Below are 20354 nucleotides of genomic sequence, written 5' to 3' on the forward strand. Positions count from 1 at the left end.
GTTACCCTCGGACTTTGATGAGTTCTTTGGTCCGTCCGACGATGAAATACAACCCATTGTTGACATATGCTACGTCGCCGGTGCGGAACCAGCCCTGACCATCTCTAGCATCGTCGCGTCCTCTGTAGCATGTAAGTAAGCCGGAGCCTCGGACATATAGCTCACCCGGCTTATTGTCGCCGACTACTAGGCTGCCGTCATGTCCGACAAGTCGGACTTCATATCCCGGTAAGAGACTGCCGATGCTACCGGCATTCCCCGGCTCGCCGTAGCGATTTTGGAATACAACCCCAACCTCAGTCATACCCCAGAGCTGAGAGGCAGAGGCGTCCAGATGCAGGAGGTCGCGGAATTGCTGCATCGATGCACCATCAATTGGCGCAGCAGCGACGCCGACGTAGCGTAGCGATGAAAGATAGTCGGAGGCTGGCAGCGTGGACCGATTGAAAGCATGGATCATCGCGGGAACCATGTACGTTTCCGTAATTTGATATTGGAACACAGCCGCGACGAACTGGGTGATCTCAAACCGGGGTAGCACGAAGAGAGGCTGGCCGTAGCGGATAGGAAAGATGTGTGTCCATAGTGCGCCAAAGAGATGGAACATGGGCAGGGACATCAGTCGGGTGACTGTGTAGGGTACTTCATACTGAATTGTCTTATGCTGGGAGACAATGGCATGGTGCGACAGAACAGCTGCCTTGGGCAGGCCTCCAGTGCCACTGGTGGAGAACATTGCCGCCGGTGTGGACTTTGCAATTGTCTCATCATTGAAGGTGATCCAGTCATTTTCGCCATAACCCAGAAGATTTGTAAAGTTCAGGTAACTCTCATCCCCAACGTCGCAGAGGTACGGTGCTGGCCCTGCTCTCAACAGTTGTGCGATGTGGTTCGTTGCTGACTCGCCCAGCAGGCAAACCTGGCTGGAGAGCATGCCTTTGTTTGTGGAGACATCGAGGACGGTTGGGAGCGCTTCGCGGGTCGTGATGATCAGCTTTGGGTCGGCTAATGTGATGATGTGTTCCAATTCTTGAGGCGAGCTTCGCGGATTCGATCCCATGAAAACACCTCCAGCACCGATAATGCTGAAAAACAGTGCGGGGTATATGATCTACACCGTGAAGTCGTGTTAATAAACCTGAAGCGGAAAGAGTTCGACGAAAAAGAAAAGTCAAGACGAAGGTGAAGGAAGAGCAAAAACAGAAAATTGCCGAGTCCGAGAGGGGTTCTGTGCCTCGGACAACATTCGCGCCTGGCTTGCGATGGCTCATTCCCAAGCAGGCAAGACGAAGCAACACTTACACTGTTCCCAAGGTGGACCAGCACACAGTCGCCCCTCTGCACATGCTGAGCCTTCAATCCTGCAATGAGTGTTCGCACGAGGGTTCTGAATTGCCGAGCACTGAAATACCGTGAGGGATCCTCGGCGTCGATAAACAACGGCCTGTCTTCGTTGTAGGGAACTGGACCCCGGAAACAGAAGGTCAGCAAATCCGTGTATACCTCATTGCCGTATTGGGGTCGTGCCAAGGACGACTCCCAAAGACCCATTGTCATGAGTTTTGATGAGCAAATTAGTCAGGATGAAGGCGTGTGTTGGTAGCAGACTCAAACCAAGAAAGCTGGTTAGGGCTTGGGTGAGCAAAGAGAAAAGAGGGAGGCGCCGCAGAAGAGCAAAAGGATGCTCCCTGGACGATGGGACACCGCAGAGTGATAAATACTCTGGCATGCAGTAGTTTTAGAAATCATTTTTGTCATTTGAGACATGAAACAACAGGCAGTTGACGAGAGAGGCCTCTTTGCTGGGAGTAATTCAGGTTGATTTGATTTGGAATTTGGAATACTTCCGTAATTTGCTTGGGCGCGTGGCGCAGGCCGCAATTCGCTGAGTCGTTGCTGCGAGGAATTGTCCGTTCGCTCACACCAAGCCCAGCAGCGCTCAGATTGGGTTGCTGATCCTGGCCCTGGTCCACCAAGAGGCTTGCGTCTCACTCGCCAAATGACTGCCCGTCACCGCTTCGGTTCGGATCCAAGTGGTGGAGTCGCTAAATCGACCTAAAATGCTGAGGAACGAACGAACAGCAGCGAACATGTTCACCCCGCGGCCACGCTGCTGGTCCGGCCGCTTGGGCACTCTACAGCGCTCAACATATTCCAGTGCTTTGGACAGAACTTGATTCTCTGGAAGCTTCGGAACCTGCTCATTGGCTCGCCTTGCTTCCCCCAGACCAGGATTTTTTCCCTTTCCCGCTTCGTGCACATTCCTTCGGCGCCGAGCTGAAGAACTCGATTCTTGAGAACTCCAAGATTATCTTTTCCGGTGACGGAAAACGAAGCGAAAATTAAAGCTGTCAGCGTCAGCTCTTTCTGACAGTTGAGGGATCATTGGAGTGTGGTTCCATTACCATGCACATGCAGTCCCTCACCTCTCGATGCACTGCTGAGCGGGAAGCACTCTGCCAGGTCCCAGGAATCCACGCAGGCGGCGCACCATCGGTGCAGCTCGCTGGATTGTCGGCTTGGTCCAAGATACCCCGCTCCGAAAAAGAACCAACAAAGTCCCAGCGAGTGACAATGACATTGATCTGCATTGACGGTGCACATCGACGCCATCTACCCGGCTGTCACTCACCCCACTAACCCGAGTTGACCAGGAATCAGGATGGAGAGTCCAGGCTCCGGACGGACGGTCCCCCATTGCTCCCCCGCCAATGGCCAGGATCCGTTGAGTGAAAAGCAAGGAAGCTGTGGGCACCGTAAGGACGGCCGGCACCGACTAGAGAGCATAGGTTGCATCCTCGAGCAGCTCCGCGATTTTAGGGTCCCCAACCATTCTGTCCTCGCTCGAGCTCGGAATGTCCGGTTGCTGCTCGATTTTCAGCCCTTGGTTGTGATCTCGGTGGGCGCTGTGCATTGGATGCTTCTGATGATTCGGTGAACACCTTGGCCTCCTTGTGCTTTCGCTTCCTTATCGTCGATCATGAAGTCTCTCGTCTGGCTGGGCTGCATGGTGCACCAATTGATTGGGAGGCTATCTTGACCAGCCCGCATCATCACGGGCAGAGAATGACAGAGAAGCGGGTCGGGATCGCTTCCCCCTCCCCAAACGCTTTAACTTTCCCGTCCGTTGGCTCTCCAGTATGCCGTAGATGGAAAATGAGGAGCTGCGGCAGAGCAGTCGTGTATTGTGTTGCATGATCCTTGGTAAGCGTCGCTGAGGACCTCACTGAGCGGACAAGGTTCTGTGGGATCGTGCATACTGGCACGCAGACGCCCATTGACTGGAACGACTCTCCATCTGTGGCGCAAAACCCTCAGGAATGGGTTTCTTTTTTCCTCCCTCTTCGGGGGCAAAAGAATTGGAGGGGAGATAAGAGTGCTAGAGTGGACCATCTGAAGTGGGCCCTCGGTAGCTTGAAGGAACGATGGGTCAAAGAGACGGCGAGATGTTCGGCGCACGTCAACATTCTAGGAAACATCCGCTGGCCTGGCCGAGGTTGAATAATGGCGTCATGCGAGGGCCTTCAAAAGACACATGCATCCGTCGTAGTGGAGGCATCCCAATGGTGTGCTTGGCTCAATTCTCCAGTGTAAGAGCACCGCTAATGCTCCTTGGCCACCCACCTGCACTGCCTTGGACTTCCTTTGCGATACCTTATGCTCTAGCCCTCGCCATCATATTATCGCCCTGTCAATAGCTGTTCGCTTCGACGCAGCATATTGGAAAGCCATGTCTCTTCTTGAAGAAAAGTTGGAAGAAGTCATCGTGACTAGGCCGCCAACGGCGGTCTGCGCTCCAGAGAGCCCAAGTGAAGTCGCCGACGCTGGTACCACGAACATCGAGAAGTGCATCATCAAGGACATCTCTGAGTTAAAGCTCAAGCTGAGTGATGATGATTCCTCCTTCGACCTTGAAGCGCAGACCCACAAGAAGAGGTGGCTTGCACCCGTGCGCTATGCGATTCTTAACATATACCGCCGGCTTTTCACTCTGGTGTTCTGCACCAACATTGGTGTCTTCGTTTATGTGCTGGCAGCAGACCGAAAGATCCTGGCTCTTATCAATGCGGCAGCAGCGAACCTCCTGGCTTGCGGGTTGGCAAGACAGCCTCTAATCGTGAACACAATTTTCGTCACGGTATGCTCGACACCAAGATCTGCTCCTCTATGGCTCCGCCGGCTCGCATCTAAGGTATACCACTACGGTGGTGTACACAGTGGATGCGGAGTAGCCTCGCTTGTTTGGTACCTGGGGTTCGTGGGCCAGTTCTCTCGGGAATACTGTTTCCCTCCTGGAGGCGTGTCACCTTTCTCGGTTGCGCCTGTGATCCTGACGTACATTATTCTTGTCCTGCTGTTGGCGATCATCATTGTCGCCTATCCCGCTTTCCGGTTTAAAGCGCACGACTACTTCGAGCTCACGCATCGTTTCTCCGGATGGCTCATAGTGGCCCTCTTCATTATCCTACTGATGATCTTCGTTGATGAAGCCTCCGGCGCAGAAGGCAAGTCGTTCGGCCGCTTCTTGATCGAGCTCCCAGCATTTTGGTTCCTGATGGTGACCGTTGTGGCCATCGTGCATCCTTGGGCACTTCTCCGAAAGGTCCAAGTCCGACCGGAATACCTCTCACCCCATGCCGTCCGACTTCATTTCACCCACACCAAAACCACCTTCGGCAAGGGAATTCAGCTCTCCAAACACCCCCTGCAAGACTGGCACGGGTTTGCCACCTTCCCTGACCCGGACGGCAAGAGTTTCTCCTGCCTCATCTCCAAAGCCGGCGACTGGACCTCAGCGTGTATCAAAAGCCAACCCACCCACCTCTGGAAACGAGGAGTCCTTATTTACGGCTTCGCGTACGCAATGCGCGTCTACAAGCGCGTCGTCGTGGTCACAACAGGCTCCGGAATCGGTCCCTGTCTCTCCTTCCTCGGCGACGAAAATCGCCCTAAACTCCGAGTGATCTGGCAAACACGATCCCCCAAACGAACCTACGGCAAGGAGGTCCTCAACCTGGTTGCGAAAATGGATCCGAGTCCTATCATCATCGATACGAATTCATCCGGCCGCATCGACATGGTCCCCGTTATTCGTCAGATCGCGAAGGACTTCGATGCAGAGGCAATCTGCATCGTCAGTAACCCGAATGTGACGAAGAAGGTGGTGTACGAGCTTGAGTCGACGGGTGTGCCGGCGTACGGACCGATTTTTGACTCATGATGTTTGCAAAAAAAGTTTCTTCCTTTGAAATGACGAATGATGATGATGGTGATGAGTTTCCAATGGATATGATATATTTGTGCTTCTCCTTGATCAGGTGAGATGAGAGAAGTTGAATTGTGTAGTGTTGCTGCGTGGGGAGGGGTTCAAGAGAAGAGATGGGATGAGATGAGGGGAAATCCAATTGGAAGAACTCCATCCAGCCTTGTCGGTGGTCACGCACGGTGGATATAAGTAGCACAAGAGAAGCAAAACATCATTCTTTCCCCATTCTACATGGCTTGTGCCATGGATGCAAAGCCACTTCCCAGATTTCCAGTATTAACACTGAATAGCAGCCGCAGTTGGGTTCAGAATGCGTCGCAGCTACATTGGCTTCGCCTGTGATATGGAATAGCGCTCCAAACCTGTACTGATGAATTAGTACCTTCTACATACTCTAGGCGATACAGGGCATCTCTCTCTATTTCTATCCAGCGAGAAAGAGGATACGACGTTCTAATAAACAGGAAGTTGAATGAACTCGTGTAGTAGGTATCTTATTATTCGAAGGCAATCCAAGCCAAATATATCGTAAATCGTTATCGACAGGTGCCAGTAATTATGGACACGGACTGGGCTGGAAAGAAGAGAAAGAGAAATGAGAAATGAAAGAGACAAGACGACGTCGAAGGACGAAGAGAGAAAACAGGATATAGAGAGCCTGATTAGTATGATTGATTGATGGGTATCACGCAAAACAGTTGTACCACCCAATAATGCAGTGTATGGAGGGAGATTAGAATGCGAGGAAGAACGCCCAAAAGAGAAACTAGAATGGTGATAGTGAACTTTTCGGTTGCTTGCAGCGGTGTTGAATATTGATTCGCTCTTGCTTTGTTAAAACACCCAAGGGACGATTGTCGAACAGCGGAAGGTTCTTGTAGTAGAGTCGGTATGTACGAAGACGGCATTCTTGTTTTGTTGTACTATGGTCGTAGCTTTCGTTAATTCATAAAGTCGTACCGGCGGAGGCCTTTTGAAATAGTAAAGTATCGCAGAGCCTCAATACTTAGGATAATCGCGAGTCTTCCGATGGAGCACGATTTCGGGGTTCCAATTCTAACGGCTCAGCATTTAGGTCGTCGGTCGTCAGTCGGACTCGTCCGCGAGCAGACGAGTTCGTGGATGAATGGTCCAATCGAAGAGACTCCATTCGCTCCAATTCCTCATGCTCCGGGTACGGCAGGGGAGGCCCCTGATAGTCCTCCATGACGCTTCTCCCATCGAGCATTGTGTAACAAGGAGGGCTGGCGGGGACATCTTCATATACTGGTGGCATCTCCTCATCCCAGCTTATGCCCAGTCCGCTTCTCTCAGTAACGTGCAGGTTGAACTGCATACGGAGAACGCGTGCTGCTCCAGTGGGAGTGATGAGCCTGGTATTCCTGTTGGGACAGACCTCCTCCGCGACGATCAATTCGATGACGAGATTGTGTTTTGCTTCCAGTCCGTTCGATGCTTCGACATCACACAGGGGGTTGGCGTTAGGATTGATACTCGCATCGAACTCCATGCTAATCTCGCCTCCGGCAGTATCGAAGTCCGTCTTCCAACCGTCCTTCTCCTCGTTATGCCCAATGATCCGAGTCTCCTGGTGCAAGACGCCCTTTCCTTCACCACCGATTTTGTGCGCATGCTTGGGGCAAGCTGTGGAAACGATCTTCTGGTGTTCCTCAATCCGCCACATCATCTTGCGCAGCCGCCACCGCGTCTGAGTCGCCTCATCCTTATCCAGGATTCCGCTCAGCGTCATCTGAACTGGGAAAGTACCGATCGGATGAACGACGGAGGGGAGAACAATGCGGCCAGTCAAGTTAGTTGGAGGAAAAATTCGAATGGAGGATTTGTCGTTGCTAGGAAGGATGGCGCGCTTCAGGTGGAGTGGATATTTGAAATTGTAATCCTCACCGTTGGCATTGTGTGCGTGTGCTTGAAGGATATATTCAACCTGCCCCAGAGAGCTACTGCATGACGCGGGCAGGTTTCCTGGGAACAGGTAGCTGAAAGGGAAATCATGATCGCCGGGCGTGAGGACAAGGCGTTCAGACAGGAAGTTCCAATTCGTGAGTTCTTCGGTACGGGAAGCGCAGCTGGGGCAGTCTCTTGAGACAGGCTTCTTGGTTGTCCGTTTCATCATGAGATGCATGTCGAATTTGTCCAGAGTCACCGCGCCGGTCGATTCTGGTACGCTAACTCTGAGGCGGCCAGAGAAAAGGCAGCCGGTGGAGTTCGCTGGCGTCCCATAGCATACGAGTGGAGGGGATTCAATGATGACGTCCAGCTTTGCTGAGGCGGCCACAGCGTCTCCATGCCCGGTACGCTCTTTTGACCGAGACGAGCGTCCGGTACGGCGCTTCTCCTTATTATGATCCCTGTAGGTGTGGATGAAATGGTCCATCGAGAACGAGAGGCGCCGCTCTGGGGACTGCGGCCTTTCCTGGGAGTGTGCTGAGGGGTTCTTGGAAGGCATTGCGGTGTTCGCAACCTCGTTGACAGACGAGGTTGAAGAGCGGGTTGAAGATGAGTTGGAGTGAGCGAAGATCGAGTGATGAGAGCTCGAGGGGCGAACAAAGCTGGGAAGGAGACGGCCCGGCATTTTGAAAGTCGATTGTAGTCAAGATTCTCCTGACACTGTACCAATGTGAAGAAATGACAGTGGGGCCCAATAATTGACGCCTCCGCGGCGGTGGATTGACCTTCGATACTATAGAATGCTCCCTTGGTGTAGGCTAAGCAACCAAGGCAGTGGCAGGTATATGGGTGTTGCTCAGGACTCAATGCAATGTTGCTCAAGCTTAGCAGCCAGATGAGCACATAATCCTTCCAAGGTTGGTGGTGACTAGGTGTAGTATGCTAATAGTAGGGGCAGATGCCAAAAGTAGAGTAATGAAGTGGGAAGGACGAGAAAGAGAGTATTTTGGATCAACCAGAAAACGCGGGCAAGGCGTTGCTTTTGAATGAGCTTCCAATCCGGCCGGACTGAGCGCAATGCGAGTTCTTGTCCACGGGTCTTGACTCCTCCTTCCTTCTTCTGAAATTTTCTTAAGGGGCCATAGTCTTCAAGGAGGTTCCCACATGTAACAGGTACGAATTTTTCTTGGTCTGGCCACCTCGATGCGGACAATAGAAGCGGTGGGGCAGCTGTAGGGAAGGAGAAAATCGTCATAGTGGAGCTTACAGCACCAATACCAACCAGTTTCCGTACGTTACAATACAGCACAGCGCTTTGGCAGCCACTTCTCCGGGCTTGGCGGTGCTCTCCGAGGAGATTCTGGAGATTTCAGCTTCTCTCCAGGGCGTCCTCCTCTCAAACTGAACTAGTTACTAAAGTATTTCGCGCTTGGGAGCATGTGCTCCTATGATGGCAAAGCAATTGAGCCATATCTATGCCATTGAAGTCAAGACCCAGTGACATCAAGCTGACCAAACCAACATGATTCATACCCCAACGCATACCAGTATCCTTCTCCTTAGCGTGGCGTCCTTGAAAGCGCAGGACCTTGGGGACACCCTGGACTAGCCCGAAGATGTCAAGCCTTCTGAGGCGCAACAATGTCCTCAGAAAGCGCACCCAAACCAGTGCGAGCGCCATGACTCACAAGGGGACGGAGCCGTTGGCCATCTCCAACAGGCGCCTTCTGTGATTTGCTTCCTGAGTTTGCTCATATTGCGTGATCAATCAGTCTGGAGAGCCGCGAAGCCAACTGAACACATCCCGAAAGTTTCGTATCTTAATAATGATGGACTCCAACAAATGTTCCTTGGTTTGGCTGAAATGATCCTCAAGCAACGTCAGATGCTTGCAGTGCAAACATCAGCCGAAGGAGGATGGCGCCGTTGGTTTCAAACGAGCTTCCAAGACAACATTTTTTCCATTCGATTGGAAAGCTCCCATTCACCGAGAGGAACATTGCTTTGAAAGAATGTTGCTTACAAACAGCGTCCTCTTCTCCATCAAATTGATTGGCCCTCATTTTCACCCAAAGATCACCCAGAATATGCTTCAGACGAATCTTGCATTATTGGAAGAGCATCTCTCCTCCCGTTGAAGGAAGATTTTCTTCGTATTCAACCTGATTTTATCCAGGAGAAAGATGCTGATAAAGACATTCTGCTTATAAAGACTCCAACGATCAATTGACGACAGGAACTTGCCCGTTCGTATCCCAGGCCAGACGGACCGAAAAGCGATGATCTCGGTTCAATCCATGGAAATGTGGAGGTGTGCTGGCGACTGCTGGCTCTCTCCGCTTGACTGCCACAATTAGTCAGGTCAGCTGCCATTATTGAACCATCACGTGGCGGCCTCAGGTTTCTGGAGTGCTTCCGGAGTCAGGAGCATTGACGCCTTTGTTGGTGGTCTCGCGTAATTAGAGCCTGTTTGATCGGTGACCGGCACCGTTCCATGTCTGTACCGTACAATACCGCCAAAAATTTCCGAGCTAGCTGGAGATCCTCTGGAACTGTGAGTCTGTGACCCATCATGGAGGACCCAAGTTGGGGCATTCAAGAAAAAAAGCGTCCTCCAGTGTTGTGTGATCATGGGTCCAGAAGTCGCCAGGTCCACGCATCCCATCATCACCACCGGATTAAAAGAAGGAGAAGCTGATGCTGACCCCATCAAGGAAAACATTCCACGAGGTCTTCTGTCTAAAATCAGGCCTTCCATTCCGAGCAACTCGGAGGGAGTGCCGTTTCTTGCTCCCCTTCCCTGAAGGTGTTTCGGTCTCCTCCAAACTGCCTTGTTGGGCTAAGCATTGTCAAGAGGAGACCCTGTCTTCAATAAAAAGCAATTATTCCTGTTGGCTTTCGCCTGCCATTCGAGCGCCAGATTTCCCCGCACTGCAGGGAATTTAGTCCATTGCGGGGTATTGCATCATTCTCGCTTGCTTGTGCTGAGATTGGGGGTCATCTGCCGAAAAAGCAAAGCAAAGGAGGGACACGCGACTGAGCGTGAAGGGCAGATGTTTGATGCTTCCATGAAGGTATTCAGGGAACAAGAAGATCAGATAAAAGCGATCTGGTTCCAATAGCAGCTGTCAATCCATTCTTGTCCTTTTTTGAAAACCTTTTGTGGATTGCTGGCGAATGGGGGCCTCCAGCGCTGTGCGCATTACCTAACAGATTTGTCCTCAATGCAACTCATTGGGGGCGTCAGCACATTAATCTTCCCAAACTCACACCACCTGGACTTCTTGCCGTTCCGATCGGGAGCTGGTCGGAGACCACCTGGCACCTGGGCAGGCTCACCCCAGGCCGTCTTGACACTGACCGAGTCGAACATCATGCCATCCCACCCCTCTGTTTCAATACCGGTGGAGTACCGGCTTGAAGTTTGAGCGCGCATCTTGGGTTTTGTGTTCTTTGTTGATTGAATCAGTTCACCGGTTGCTCCGTGATGGCCCATGCTTCGTGCCGCCGCTGTGGAACATTCGGGATGGTCCCTGAGGCCTCCCTCGAAGTCTTTCGGTCCGGTCTGAGATTTGGGGCTTGGGGCGGCTTTCGCCGCCCGCCTTCTCTCCCCCCATCGTCAGACTCCCACACTCACCCAGCCCAGGCTGTGACTCGTTGGCACAGCCGAGCATGGATCGCCCTGGCTCTTGATTTTCTCAGATTCAATCCCGAATCATCCACAGTGGGCCTGATTTATGGAGAAGAGACAAGTTTCTCAGTGTACTATGAGTAATTGTTGACGGCTTCTGAAGTCTGTTGACATTTCTGGTCGTGATTTTCCGTCGATATGCGCGGGAAACTGTCTCAGGGGCCATTCGCGAGCTCAAAAATGGGCCGTTGGCATCTCGTTCCGTCGTGATATCGCACCATGGTGCCTGTCAAGCATCCAAAATGCCGGAGCCACAGTAATTGCAGCTGCAGAAGACGAGAATTTTAAGGCGAGTTTGACTCCTTGTTGGTGTTTCCAGAGGCCCTCCTCGTAGTGCTGCGGCTTCTCACCACACAACCATCGCACTCAACTGCGAAATTCCGAAGAGGAACCGATGTGACACTGCTTCCTCTCGCCTGAGCTCGTGATACCGTCCGTGTGGCGGTCTGCTCGTCAATCACCTGGGCAGCTTCCGAGACACAGGCGGCACTGTAAGCCAATCACACCTTCGTGAAGCAAGAAGAATCGGTCCAGAACCGTGAGAAATCGCGATCACGCTGAATCGGAAATTTGTGAATATGCTGACGGTACGGGAGTGGTTCGCGAATCACCTACCATTAATTCCGTGATGATGGCTGTGCTCCTTGAATCTTGCGCATAGCTTCTAATTATAATACCTGTCATGATACATGTCTCTGAGATTATATTTGGCGCCCGATTCATTCAGATGAGTCCACGGCGCGACAATTGGTACCCTTCAGTCACATTTGGAGAGGTTTCGAATCCTGTTTTCGACAGGAATATGTGATTCTTACTGTGGCTAATTGACTAGACCCCTGGAGTCTCTGGATTTGGGCGAACCCACATCGTCATGCTGGTTCTCATCCGACAGAATATTCATGGTCGGATGACTGAATACAGCATTTCCGGACTTTACTGCTGCCCGACGTCCAATCGTGGGTTGTTTCGAGGCCTCTTGCGTACAGCCGTCAAGGAATGCTTCGGCTCAGAAAGCAAACTACCACCCACCTGCGGCAAGGATCCCACGATGCAGAGCTGGTCTATGGCGGTAGCAAGTAGACTTTCCAGATCCGAAGTAAATCTTTGTCCGATTGCGCGGACCACTTGTCAATGGCGGCGACTAGCAAGTCCCATAGAGAGACACATACGGTGGACACTGGATAGAAAACCGCACCTTAATTCGTCAATGTGTCTCTTGCTTAACAGTGCTGAAAGAGGCTCTCATCGATGTGTCACCGGCTTGCCCGGCTTGTTTCTGCGCATTGAACCTCCAGCTGTAGGTCTTCACAACGTACGTCCATAAAGAAGGGTGGGAGAACTGGTGCGACCACCTGAAAAGCTCGACTGTCCTAAAGGCAATGCAGCAGCAGGCGTTCCACCAGATGCCTGAAAGCTGTGTGTTCGTTCAGCAAGTAAGGAACAGAGTCTCAGCGTCGATGGTTCCCCGGTCACCGGAGGGGATTAAGGGACATCCATTGTGGAGAAAATAGTCCCTTTTGGCACCCATGCAGGAACCTTCGTCGACAGGGTGAGATGTCCTCGGTACTCGGATGACCGAGTGGCTCGCAAGAACGGTTGAAGATGGGGTGCGAGAGAGTTTTTAGAATATATACAACGGAGGTGTGCTGGTGTCACGTGTTTTGATCAAAGAAGCCGAACTCAGGCTTTTAAAAACAGCTTCTATACCAATTTCACATCTTCTCTTGGATCCGGTATATTCAAATACTGATCATAACAATACCACTCCAGCTCCAGCAAGCTACTCGCAGCCAAAGCATACACATATCAAACAAAGCATTACAAGGAATTGGCCAGCGATGCAAGCTTCAAGTTTCTCCCCCGGCAGTGATCCGCGAAGCTGAGCTCTCAATCGATCCACCTTGATCCTCATCACCAACGTCACCGTCTCCTTTTCTCGCGCAACTCCAGGACATGAATACTCAAAGTCTCATTCCAATCGGCTTCGCAATTGCAGCCGTCTTCCTTTTTTGGACCCTCTCCTCCACCACGACCTCCCCCTTTGCCCGCACTTTCCCGCGGATATACAACAAGCGAATATGTCTCCTCATCGCACACCCAGACGACGAAGCCATGTTCTTTGCGCCGACGCTCCTCGCCCTGACGAAGCCGGAGCTCGGGAATCACGTTAAGATCTTGTGTCTGAGCAGCGGTACTTTCCCTCCCCTACGACTTCCACCCTACAGACAAAGACCTTGAATGACTGATGCGGTGTATTTGCGAGCAATAGGAGACGCGGACGGCCTCGGCCACATCCGCAAAGGCGAGCTTACGAAAAGCGCTCTCCGCCTCGGAATCCGCGCCGAGTCGGACGTGCTCGTTCTTGACGAGGATCGATTCCGGGATAGCATTACAACTGAGTGGTCGAAGAGCGATGTCGCTTCTCTCCTCTCGTCTACCTTCGCCCCGAACACCGGCACCGGCACCGGCACCGCGACAAAACGGAATAAAAACAACAAAGACCCCGGCGCCCCAACGGCAACTATCGACATCCTCCTTACGTTCGACAAATCCGGAATCAGCTACCACCCGAACCACCGCTCCCTCTACCATGGCGCCGTCCACTTCCTGCAGCAACTGACAAGGGCGTATCCCGGGTACTCGTCCCCCGTGGCGCTCTACACGCTTACGACGACAACCTTGCTCCGCAAGTATATTGGGATCCTTGACGCGCCTGTTACAATGGTTCTCGGGGTGTTCGACTCGCTTTTCTCTTTATCAGGCGCGAAGAGGAGGAGTAGTAGGAAGGACGATTTACCCGCGCAACTGCTGTATGTTAGTTCGGTGGGGGAGTGGATGATGGCGCAGTCGGCTATGGTCAAGGCGCATCAGAGTCAGATGGTTTGGTTTCGCTGGGGGTGGATTTCGATTGGGCGGTATATGGCTGTGAATGATTTGAGGAGGGAGGGGTGAATCTTGCGTTTTACTCCTAGTGGTTAATTAAGGATCCCTGGAGTATCTTATTGTGTGTGTATATATCTAGGCTGTACGATATACAGAAATATGAGACACGGAATGGCTATTTGTATTCTGAAATTTCCGGAATAGGCATGTAATTACATGCAGGGCGAAAATCTATAATTTCTAGATTTCTAATCGAACAGTGCGATGTAGTGTAGAAATACATTTCCTTTTTTCCATCTAAACAGCATCGAGCCGCATTTTGGCAGGCAATGTCGAAATATGTGATGGGTATCTGGCACGAAGCAATCAATACGGCACGGAAAGCGCCATTGGGTGAAAAGCGTAGCACGTTGTCGGTCGTGACACGCGGCAGAGAAACAAAGAGAGAGGGGCTAAGTAGGTAATGGATACCCACCCATAGTAATAGGCCCAAAGGCACCTTCGAGCTCATACTCCTTCACCCGCTGCGAGGCATATTCCTTTGCGGGATGCCACGGGATGGGATTCATATCGAAGAGTATCCTTGCACGCGGACGCTCCAACTCAGGATCGAGGGCTTCATCATTGTCTTCATTGGCGGTGTTGTCGACGATGGGGACGGGATAGAAGAGGCGCTTGATAAGCGGGTGTTTAAGATCGTGTGGGGACATGCGGTCTCGATATCCTTGCCAAATAACGTCGTCGTCGACTTCGGTGGGCCATTCCATGCGGAAATCAGCCGATTGAATTGGTCTGCGGATTGGGATCGTTTTGTGGGAAGTTGTTTGTGCGCTGGGGTTCCCCGAGTTCCTGTCGTGTATCTGGATGCGGCCACCACGCGTGTTGTACTCGAAGGATTCCGGGAGAAAATCGCTCCATTCTTCGAGTGCTCGTGGGAAGTCCACGGTCCACCATTTTCCACGCAGTGGGATGGCCGATAGCTGCTCCCAGTTCCAGCGACTGATGAATCGTTTCGTTAGCCTTTCCACGAAAAGCGTTTGCTGCATGACGCGACATCGAATGACCTCGTACGCATGCACGGCGTCAGCAAATCCCCGTGAACGTAACACTTCGGGTTCGATCTGCGTGTGGTCGGGGTTGAGATAGGATTCGACCATTGTCCTCGCGACCTTCCTCTTTTGCCTAGTTTCCTCCAAAATTTCGTACACCCGGTGCAGGTTTTCCTTGAAAAGAATCAGATCCCTTTCCTTCTGTGCGCGTTTGGCGAGCAAGTAGTGCATTTCAACAGTGGGTTTGATATTGAATGGTTCGCTCGTCATAGTTCGAAACAGATGCATGACAAAATCGAATGAAACTCGGCCTACGGCCATTTTCTCAGCGTCTGGGCCGTACCAACGACTGGAGAGGATGAATGATAACTCGAGCAACTGGGCCCAAACTGCCACTGGAACATCAATGTCATAAAAGTTCGAAATGTGGTCGATGACAAGCAGGGCGCCAGAAACGTCACTGTTCATGCCAAACGCGTGCGCTACTGCCACGAGAAGGCGGTCCGTCGGGTATAGTGGTGACGAGCGGTCGTATTCGGTCAGAGAGCCGCGAAATCCTTCCTTGAGCGCATCGGGGTCAATATTCCAGACTTTCCTCAAGACGTTCTTCATGCCGGCCACATGTCCCACCCGAGCAGATGCCATCATGAGATTCACCATGGTTGCTTCATCAGGCTCGTGGCCCGCCTCGGTCATTTCCTCGAAGACCACACGTAGCTGGCTGCGTACACTCCGACCTGCGGTTCCGTAGCCTGACCAGCCCCAGTGTGTCCCAAATTTTCGTCTGTTATAGGCAAAAGGCGTCACGCGTAGATTATATTTTTCCAGACCAGCATAGGAGGCATCCCAGACCTTGGATTCCATATAATAATTGTAGCAGTGGAGATCAGGGGCAACATTGTCTTCCGCCATGGAACGCCAGATGTAGTCGGCCATTAGCCCGTCACCCAGAGACCGGGCGCAGTCAAGAAGGTGGGTGTATTCTGCAAGGCCAATGGCATGACCTGCGGACCGTCGCGATCGGATGATGGAAGAGATATTGATGGCAAAGTCATCGAAGATTACCCGCAGGCCCAGGTGTCCTTTTATGCTAACGGAATAAGGGTGCATATGTCTGTGGATGTCCTTGAAGGGTTCAATGAAGTACGACGGAGAAAGCAAACGGAAGGCTTCGATAAAGACGCTGCGAGGCATCTGGGCGACGAACTCCTCATAGTCTGGATTTAAGAAAGCCTCCATTACCTGGTCCGGTTGACCGGCCGCCATAATGGAATCAAACTCCTTTCTCAGCGCAGCATTCCGCCCCAGGTGGCTGGACGAGCTGCTGAGAGCCCGAAAGCCCGCGAGAATGGGCGTGTGTTGGCTCCCTAGTTCGCGAGTGGAAATGTGCTTCCGACTCCGACTCCGGGCGGGAATGGGTCTCCTGGTCGTGAACCATCGTGCAAACTGACACGTGGGATCAGCGACCGAACGGTGGTGCTGATGGAAGCGATGGTGGCCAGTAGGACGACAAGAGGGATCGGCGAGAGAGGACACGAGACCCTCGCATCGACGTACGATCACCCGCATTGAGAATGGCTAGCGAAAGGGAGGAGGATAGCATGGGAGGGGAGGAGAGAAGGGGCAGAAGGAGGAAGCATGGTCGTGGGAGAGAAGAGGGGGGAGGAGGAGGACAGGGACCACGCAGCTTATTAGAGGGTATTAATAGGAGACTAAGACGCGGAGGGAGGAATGAACCGGCCGGACGCTGGCATTGTTGAGCAGTCTGGGGAAACTGAGGGGGTTGTGCGCTAACAGCCTTGGCGGAGATCCTTTTCTGCTTTGATTCTGCTGTCCACCACCACCACCCAGAGCATTCAGGCATTGACATCACTGCACCGGGATTACAATGGCCGACACTGAGGATGCTGGCTCCTCCTCCGTCTCCGAACCTCTCGACCTTGTCCGCCTCTCCCTCGATGAAGTTGTTTTCGTGAAGCTGCGCGGTGATCGCGAACTCAAGGGCCGTCTTCACGTGGGTCTTCTGTCTCATCCCTCGCTGCCACAGGCCTCTTGCTGATATCCTTCATCTTGTTAGGCCTACGATAGCCACTGCAACCTAGTGCTGGGCGATGTCGAGGAGACTATCTACCTGGTGGAGGAGGACGAGAGCGAGCAAGAGACCATCCGGGTATGCTCCCCCTTCTGATTCAACCCAGGATTCCCGACGAATTCGAGCTGATTTCCCTTCCCACTTCTCAAGACAATCAAGAAGCAAGAGGAAATGCTTTTTGTTCGAGGTGAGCTGCCATCGTCTTTGCAATAATCGATCCCCCGTTGACTCAGCGACAGGTGACTCGGTCGTTCTGATCTCCCCCCAAGCGTGATCAAATCGGAGAATTGAGCATCAAGGGATAATATATGTCTTGACCGACGGGTCCTGGCTAGACGGGAGTTATTGGACCGTGAAGAGCCCGCTTTCTCAATGAGCCATCATCATGGGACCACGAATCGGCGATGACCCAGACGAACTTACGGGTCGCCGGGCACAGCCTCTGGATCTGCTCGAATACTATTCTGCTGTCGCGTCTCGCGTTCTTCCTCATCTTTACCGCGCTCGGGGCATCCTAGGAGCCTTGACCTCGAGGGGCGCCCAATCAATTAGAGCAGATTTTGTTGGAGGGGACTTCATTTATAGAGCATAACGAATAGATCGTCAATCGTCGGCCTGCTTGTAGCCCCAGAAACCTCGTGGCAGCAGACACAGCCTCTCTTGAGTCACCTCGAGCAGGTGAATTTGTCGTGTTGTGGCAGCGCCGGGTGGATGTGACTCAAGCACATCCGTGATGACTCGAGGCCGCTATCGATAAAGCTTCCCCTCCGACCACCACTTCACCCATCCTCCTCTTGATTCTGCCACTTCACCCCACATTCTAAAACACCCTTCCTACGTTTACCAACCTTTCGCACCGTCTTTATTTTGATTCAGCTCCTATTAGTGGAGAATGATCACACGAATACGTGTCTGAACGCGCCACAGGCGACTTTTCCCATCCGACCGTCCCTAGTTTAGCCCCATCTCCACCTGTCCAGTGAATCATCGTTACAAGTCTACCTATCTTTATAAGCAACTACCCTCATTCTGGAGCCCTGAAAACGGATAATGAGAACGCCTGGCCCGAAGACATCCCTTGAGGACCGGCGAAGAGGCGAAGTCGTAAGTTGCATTCGTCTCCCACTACCCCTCATTCTCCCTGTCCCCACCCTTCCGCTAATTGTCCTTCATTCCGCACCAGGCGCTCAGCGAGTTCGCTGAATACGCGGACAAGCAGCAGGCGCGTCGCTCGGCCCAGCCGGTGCTCCCCGATAATGGCGCGAGCGACAAGTCAGCGGCCCATGAGGACCATGCGGAATTGGATATTCTCGACCAACTGGGGCTATCCGATGACCCAAAGACCGTCAAGTTGAAGGACCTCCTGCTCACCTCCCACGACGAATCTGGCGAGAACACGAAGGCTCTCGCTGAAATCCTACAGAGCCGGATCGATGAAGGTCATGGAGAGACCATTTTCGACCTCGGTCTTGAAGATGGTGGGGATTCCATGTCCCTCAGTCTAGACGAGTGGAATTCAGCCCTCCAGCGGCTGCGTGAAACGGCGCAAACTCTCCCAGCTCATTGTCGCATTCTCCTCACCTACAATGTCGGGGGCCCTGAAGAGTCTCGTGTCCCTAACGACCGAATAAAGGGCGCCTGGGGAAAGGTTTTGATCCGGCAGCCTGCTGAGACGGTAGAGGAAATGGCAGAGATTCGTGTCGCCGTTGTGGGAAATGTCGACGCTGGAAAGAGTACCATGCTTGGGGTCCTTGTGAAGGGGGGTCTCGATGACGGTCGTGGTAAGGCTCGGGTGAATCTCTTCCGCCACAAGCACGAAGTTGAGAGCGGACGCACTAGCTCTGTGGGTATGGAAATCATGGGCTTTGACAGCCACGGAGAAATAGTGGGCAGTTCTCAGGGCCGCAAGCTGTCCTGGGAAGATATCGGAAAACGGTCTGCAAAGGTCATTTCCTTCTCTGATCTAGCTGGCCACGAGCGCTACCTGCGGACCACCGTTTTTGGCATGCTGAGCAGCAACCCCAATTACTGTCTCCTAATGGTCGCAGCCAATAACGGGCTCATAGGTATGAGCAAAGAACACCTGGGTATAGCCCTCGCTCTAAATGTCCCTGTCATGGTCATTATCACCAAAATCGATATCTGCCCTCCGCAGATCCTGCAGGAGACTATTTCCCAGTTGACAAAAATCCTGAAGTCGCCTGGAGCGCGGAAGATACCAATCTTCGTGAAGGACATGGAAGAGACTATCAACACTGCGGCGCAGTTTGTTTCCCAGCGGATATGCCCAATCTTCCAGGTATCCAACGTGACTGGGGAGAACCTAGAACTCGTTCGAACGTTTTTGAATATCCTTCCCTATCGCGGCCAGTATAACCCGGATGCACCCTTTGAGTTCTTGGTCAACGACACATTCTCCGTTCCCCATGTTGGTACAGTGGTCTCTGGGGTGGCCAAATCCGGGGTCATCCACGCTGGTGACACTGTGCTTGTTGGACCCGACTCTGTTGGTCAGTTCACGACGACTTCGATCAAGTCTATTGAGCGGAAGCGTATACAAGTAAATGCCTGCTTTGCAGGACAGTCCGGCTCCTTTGCGCTGAAGCGTGTGCGACGGAAAGAAGTTCGCAAAGGCATGGTTGTTCTAAAGAAGCTCGACCAGCCGCCCAAAGTTTTCCGAGAGTTTGTTGCAGAGGGTAAGCTCGCATGATTTTGAGGATAGATCCTTGCTGACCCAAAGTAGTTCTCATTCTGTCTCACGCTACAACCATCAAGCCTAGGTATCAAGCGATGCTTCATGTCGGCGCAGTGAGCCAGACCTGCTCTGTTATTGACATTGATCGGCCTTATATTAGGACGGGTGACCGTGCTTTGGTTGCGTTTCGTTTCATGCAACGCCCTGAGTTTCTCGCTCCAGGTGATCGAGTACTGTTCCGAGAGGGTAAGACCAAGGGATTGGGAATTGTCAAGAGCGTTGGGTACGACCCGAGCAATCCATTGAACCCCGAGGCGAAAAAGGAGTTTGAGCGGAAAGAAAATCACTGATCGGAGTTGACTATGTCTAGAATTTAGCCATTTGCCTTGTATCTTCTGGGGTTGTGGAAGAGACTGTCCAGCTCACCGCCCGCAAGTAGATTCCTTTTTGATATCTTTTTTTGTCTCAGCTTCCTTTCCCATGCACAGCGGTCTTGGATGGGTTGGAATTCTGCATTTGTTAAGTGTTTTGCCGCTGTACGAACCTGTTGCTTTACTTCTAGCCGTATCCTAGGTGCCATGAAGATGATGCATTTGGTTAATACACTTTTGCTGGGTCCCGAGGTCCTGACGCGGCCCCGTTCTTCAACGACTTTCCAAAGCGGGAAAGCGGGGTGTGGCTGGTCGGCATCCTCCAATGTGGCGCACGGCAGCCACACCTGACTCATTCTGGGAAGAGAAAAAACTTTTTTCCCGCATTTGTCCAGTAGT

The 20354-nt window shown here is 52.3% G+C and overlaps 6 protein-coding genes across 6 annotated transcripts; 3 read left to right on the forward strand and 3 right to left on the reverse strand.

Moving 5' to 3' along the window:
* Position 1: 1 nt before the first annotated feature.
* afeA (adenylate-forming enzyme AfeA) lies at positions 2-1551 on the reverse strand (the record flags this gene model as incomplete). Its single annotated transcript, XM_071031763.1, has 2 exons — positions 2-1111; positions 1303-1551. 2 exons carry the CDS (start codon positions 1549-1551, stop codon positions 2-4), a joined length of 1359 nt encoding a protein of 452 aa, XP_070880586.1.
* A 1874-nt stretch (positions 1552-3425) lies between these two features.
* BJX67DRAFT_375873 (integral membrane protein TmpA) lies at positions 3426-5221 on the forward strand (the record flags this gene model as incomplete). The annotated part of the gene is made up of 2 exons (XM_071031764.1): positions 3426-3441; positions 3759-5221. 2 exons carry the CDS (start codon positions 3426-3428, stop codon positions 5219-5221), a joined length of 1479 nt encoding a protein of 492 aa, XP_070880587.1.
* Positions 5222-5735: 514 nt separating this feature from the next.
* BJX67DRAFT_329298 (alpha-arrestin) lies at positions 5736-8428 on the reverse strand. The gene has a single exon (XM_071027475.1). The coding sequence runs from the start codon at positions 7857-7859 to the stop codon at positions 6273-6275; it is 1587 nt and encodes a 528-aa protein (XP_070880588.1). The 5' UTR covers positions 7860-8428; the 3' UTR covers positions 5736-6272.
* Positions 8429-12555: 4127 nt separating this feature from the next.
* BJX67DRAFT_329321 (PIG-L family deacetylase) lies at positions 12556-14009 on the forward strand. Its single transcript, XM_071027477.1, has 2 exons — positions 12556-13056; positions 13135-14009. The coding sequence occupies exons 1-2, from the start codon at positions 12819-12821 to the stop codon at positions 13815-13817; spliced, it is 921 nt and encodes a 306-aa protein (XP_070880589.1). The 5' UTR covers positions 12556-12818; the 3' UTR covers positions 13818-14009.
* A 191-nt stretch (positions 14010-14200) lies between these two features.
* On the reverse strand, positions 14201-16063 carry BJX67DRAFT_386384 (uncharacterized protein; the record flags this gene model as incomplete). The annotated part of the gene is made up of 1 exon (XM_071034055.1): positions 14201-16063. The coding sequence occupies one exon, from the start codon at positions 16061-16063 to the stop codon at positions 14201-14203; it is 1863 nt and encodes a 620-aa protein (XP_070880590.1).
* A 1608-nt stretch (positions 16064-17671) lies between these two features.
* On the forward strand, positions 17672-20353 carry BJX67DRAFT_368158 (putative GTP binding protein (GTPBP1)). Its single transcript, XM_071030607.1, has 3 exons — positions 17672-17993; positions 18073-19585; positions 19633-20353. The coding sequence occupies exons 1-3, from the start codon at positions 17940-17942 to the stop codon at positions 19932-19934; spliced, it is 1869 nt and encodes a 622-aa protein (XP_070880591.1). The 5' UTR covers positions 17672-17939; the 3' UTR covers positions 19935-20353.
* Position 20354: the final 1 nt, after the last annotated feature.

Source organism: Aspergillus lucknowensis (genome assembly GCF_044049455.1).
Source record: "Aspergillus lucknowensis strain CBS 449.75 chromosome Unknown BJX67scaffold_88, whole genome shotgun sequence".
Taxonomy (NCBI): domain Eukaryota; kingdom Fungi; phylum Ascomycota; class Eurotiomycetes; order Eurotiales; family Aspergillaceae; genus Aspergillus; species Aspergillus lucknowensis.